Below are 4,518 nucleotides of genomic sequence, written 5' to 3'. Positions count from 1 at the left end.
ACCAACCATACAAATTTGTCTCGGTTCTTTTTGTTACTGATTGTCGTAAGTGAGTATAGTATGATACAACTTCCAAAGTGCTATATAATTTTTTTTTAAATAAAGAATAAACCATACTGGATTCTTTGGGGTTTGTATCATGCTACTGTTGTTAAATTACCAATACTGTAGTACTAAAGTAGTAGGTTTTTGCCTTTTTTTTATCTTTTCCCAACTAAAAAATTACCTCTTTAATATATACCGGTACATTTTTTTTTTATTTATGGCCTCTCAAATCAATTAAATAACAACTGTAAATGCTTAGAATGCTGGACCCCCACCGGGGTTTTGGCCCTGGACCCCCGGGGACCCTTGGCGGCCCCTGGCCTTACCTCTTTAATAAATACATTTTTTTTTAATTTATGGCCTCTCAAATCAATTAAGTAAAACCCGTAAATGCTTCGAATGCAACTCTAACCTAAGTATAATAATTTTTCAGTTAGTGTACTATGCATGCTCTACTAATTGCTTTGTAAGTCAATCACCGTCTTTTAATTTTAGATTTTTCTTTTGTTATAACCAAGTTAATTCAACAAGGACGCACATCTCCGCTATCGAACATAGCGCGTATGCACAGTCCTCTGATCTTTACTGTGGCATCTACAATCCGATACTAGTTGCGAGTACAGTCGTCAATTATTAGTCTATGCGTGCCATTCGTTTTATGGTGTTACTATTTTATTAATTTTGGGTACTTCGCATGGAGGAATTACAGTAGGCCTGTTGTTACGAAATGTACAAACAGTGTCGTTTCTACTCAGTATTGGTTCGGATATACCCACAACACTTGGAACAGAGCACAAGTGAATAGAAAAAATTCATGACAGTCATTCATAAATGTTGTTCTTTCCACTCGCTTTAAAAAGCAGGATTTTAACTATAATAGAAGATTGTTAAAAATATGTGAGTGGTGGGGAATTAATATGGTGTCCCCCTACTTTGGCGTGACCCATGTCCGCCAAAATCGACACCCATGGTTCCTTTTATGATCCAAAAAAACCAAGTATAAGTAAAAATTATATAAACATACGAATAAACTTTTCGCCGGTTTGCAGCCAGGATTAGTCATAAGTCACTATGACAATCGTCGGCATTGTGATGTTGATTCCAATGAACCTTTATTTCTACTTATGCCAGATGATCGCTAAGGATATTCCAAGAGGGATGTGCGGGGGCCGGTCTCTGTTGTCGTATGCATATTGGTCTCGGTTGATGTTATTATGATGCAGTTTATGTTTATGGCTTCTTTCCGAATGGAACATCACAATAATTAAGTATTAGGTTGTGTATATGTAAGTATGTATGCAGTGGCGGATCCTGGGGGGGGGGGGGGGGTTCAAGGTGTTCGGACGAACCCCCCTCTGTGAAGAAATGTGACAAAATACTACTGGGTCCTGGCTTACACAAGGCATATTAACCTACCTAGGCATAGGTTGAAAGATCAGACGAACTAGGATTAGCCCAACTATTTTTTTAATTTAATAAATTATACACACTGTTTTTTGTTCGCCGTCGTAATATTAATTTATGTACGAAAGTGCGTTATTCAAGTCTAGCGGTTCATCGATCTATGGAAGAAAAACTACATATCTAACTACTCAATGTAGTTGGAATATAATAACATATTGCCTGTCTTTGAGGGTGAAAACCTTGAATTTTGAAGAACTTAAAGGTCATTAAAAGACTCCTCAGCAGTCGGGAAAGCTCATTTCCGGCCATCTAGGAATCAACATTTTTCAGGGGGAGAATCCCCGACCCCCTTTTCTTTTTAGGGTTTTTTTTTTTTTTTTTTAAACATTTTGAACCACCCTTTTTTAAATCGAGGACCCGCTCCTGGTATGTATAATATAATAACAATAACAATAATAGGCCTAACAATATTAAACTAACTCTGTTTTTAACTGCTGCTTTTCAATAGTCCCAATAATTAAAGAAGATTCAGTATTCGGGGAAACGTCTTTATTGATGAGATGGAATGAATCTACCTGTATTACCCAGGACCTACAGGTGATTTACCATTATCAACTATCAGGAATAGGCCACCAAGGAAGCACAACAGGAACTGAGGTTCTTATCAATGAAGGAGTTGTACCATGTACACAGTATACTTTTGTAGTGTTAGCTGCACACATGAACGTCAACGGAACAGCAGATATTATGGAAGTCACGTCTGCATTGGATTGTAAGAATTCAGTTGATCTTTCTATGCTAAAAGAAATCATACACGAATGTAAAGCCGTTAAATATTGTTACATAAATTATGTATTCGTATTGATACTTTTATTTTTATTGATATTTTGTATTATTAATATTATCAGTATTATTTTGTTATTATTTTATTGCCAATATTGCAATAATATATCGCTCAATACTAGAATAAACTGTGTAAAATTATACATGTTAAAATGTGTGTACTGGCAATAATATTCTCTGTGATTCTTGATTAATACCCCACAGATCCCGGTAAACCAAGCATTACTTCTTTGTCATCAACGTCTTCATCTATCACACTTGAGTGGAAAGCCTCTAAAGTTAATCCGTGTCCAATACTAGAATACAATGTGTCTGTATACAGTAATTTGACCAATTTCACCGTAAATGTCATAGAAACTTCACTCTCAATATCTGAAGGTATCATGCCAAATACTAACTATTTTGTAAAGGTTTGTAAAAGAAAATGTTATCTTAATACGTACATCTACATTTTTTAAATATACAGTGGCAAATTGAAAATAGAGGGGGCCCGGGGAGGCACGTTCACAGATAGAGGACTGTACAACCTCAGCCCCATCATGGTTTGGGATGAGTGAAATTTGTAATTATGGCACCACTAGATGACCGGAAAATGCACTCACAGAATAATAATAATAATAATAATAATAATAATAATAATAATAATAATAATAATAATAATAATAATAATAATAATAATAATAATACAAAAATATCAAAAAAAAAAAACAAAAACACGGAAAACCAATATATTTTTATTGAAGTGGAATAAATTAACTAGAAAAGAAAAGAAAAACAAAGTTCCCTGGGACGTTATTAGTTCTTATTATTATTTTTGTTTTTTTGAGTAGAAATATGGATGCATTTTTTATTATTTTAGGTAGCAGCCAGGACGCAGAAAGGCTACGGTAATTTCTCAGATTTGGAAAGTGTGTCTACAAACAAAGAAAGTACTGGAATCGGTACGAAATTAAGGTTAAAATCACATGTATATTAAAATCATGGATTAAAAGTAGGCAAAGTTATTATTTAATTTTTCTCCTTGTCCAATGGATATATAATAAATGCTCTTCACCAGGACAATTCACAAAATACGTGATATGTCCACATTTTACATTCTACATGCCTCTTTAATAATATAATTTTATTTCTTATTTATCATTCGTGACCCCTTTCAGTTGCTATGAAATAAGCCAAATCGACAAGACGGGATCTCCTAATAATGCTTACCATTATAATTATCTATTTTAATGTTATAAGAATAAACAGAAAGATGAACTTAAATAGACTTGCGGCAGTGTTTCTCTCCGGAGATGCAGTTTTATCGATTATAATTTTCGAGATAAAGCTTTCAAGATTTAGCCTGTTTTACTACGAACGTGCAAGACTGTAGCATCACACCGAATTATTATACCCATTTTTCAGATCAATTATATTTCTGTGATTTCTTTAAATATTTTATTTATGTTTGTTTAGGTGCTGTTATAGGTGGTCTGACAGGAGGTGTAGCTATAGCAATTTTTGCAATTGTTATGTTTATTTTTGTTAAACGGTAAGTTTTTACTACCTTTGGTACATCATAATATTTATGTATAAGTATATCTCACCAACAAAATTGTACGACTTCTTTCAAATTGTTCAATTGATTTACCGTAATTATATCATATTATCTTCTAATTGGCCTTTTAGTATTATTATTGCAACACGTCCTAAATACAATAGTGGGGCGGATATGTGACTTGGGCGTGCACTTCTGGAAAGAAGCATGAAACTTTGTCCTAGGAGGTTTTTCAGAATGCCAATTAAAAAAATTGCGGGAACCACGATGTCACTCCTACCTCCCCCACCCCCTAAAAAAATGGAAAATTCATAATGGCCGCCAAAAAACACATTTTGGCAGTTTAAAGGCTCAAATTACCATGATCTTGGTTTCAATACCTATGTTCTTTAGTTCAAGGAATTCAATAAAACCATATTATAATACAAAACCATAATTTTTATCGTGAAAATGCAAAATTATACAATATATTAATACCTATGCTCTTTAGTTCAAGGAATCAATAAAACGTGTATAAAACACAACGCCCTAGCATACTTTTTAGTGTGAAAATGCAAAATAAATATTCAAAATGGCCGCCAATACTCACATTATTTAGCATTAAAATGACTGCAAGTGCCTTAACTATCATGACCCTTTAATGTCCACACCAATGTTAGTTCAAGGAATCCAATTGAACATATGAATTT

At 33.8% G+C, this 4,518-nt stretch overlaps 1 protein-coding gene across 1 annotated transcript in view; it reads left to right on the top strand.

Moving 5' to 3' along the window:
- LOC117120217 overlaps positions 1-4,518 on the top strand; it is a 32,257-nt gene that overhangs the window by 23,157 nt on the left and 4,582 nt on the right. Inside the window, exons 11-14 of the mRNA XM_033265234.1 lie at positions 1,958-2,221; positions 2,497-2,702; positions 3,152-3,233; positions 3,748-3,823. Coding sequence (XP_033121125.1) covers positions 1,958-2,221; positions 2,497-2,702; positions 3,152-3,233; positions 3,748-3,823 — 628 coding nt within the window. The remainder of the gene's footprint in view (positions 1-1,957; positions 2,222-2,496; positions 2,703-3,151; positions 3,234-3,747; positions 3,824-4,518) is intronic.

This window comes from Anneissia japonica, unplaced genomic scaffold (genome assembly GCF_011630105.1).
Source record: "Anneissia japonica isolate Jap-2015-1 unplaced genomic scaffold, ASM1163010v1 scaffold14868_len205136_cov114, whole genome shotgun sequence".
NCBI lineage: Eukaryota > Metazoa > Echinodermata > Crinoidea > Comatulida > Comatulidae > Anneissia > Anneissia japonica.
This window is presented reverse-complemented; position numbering and strand designations above follow the sequence as displayed.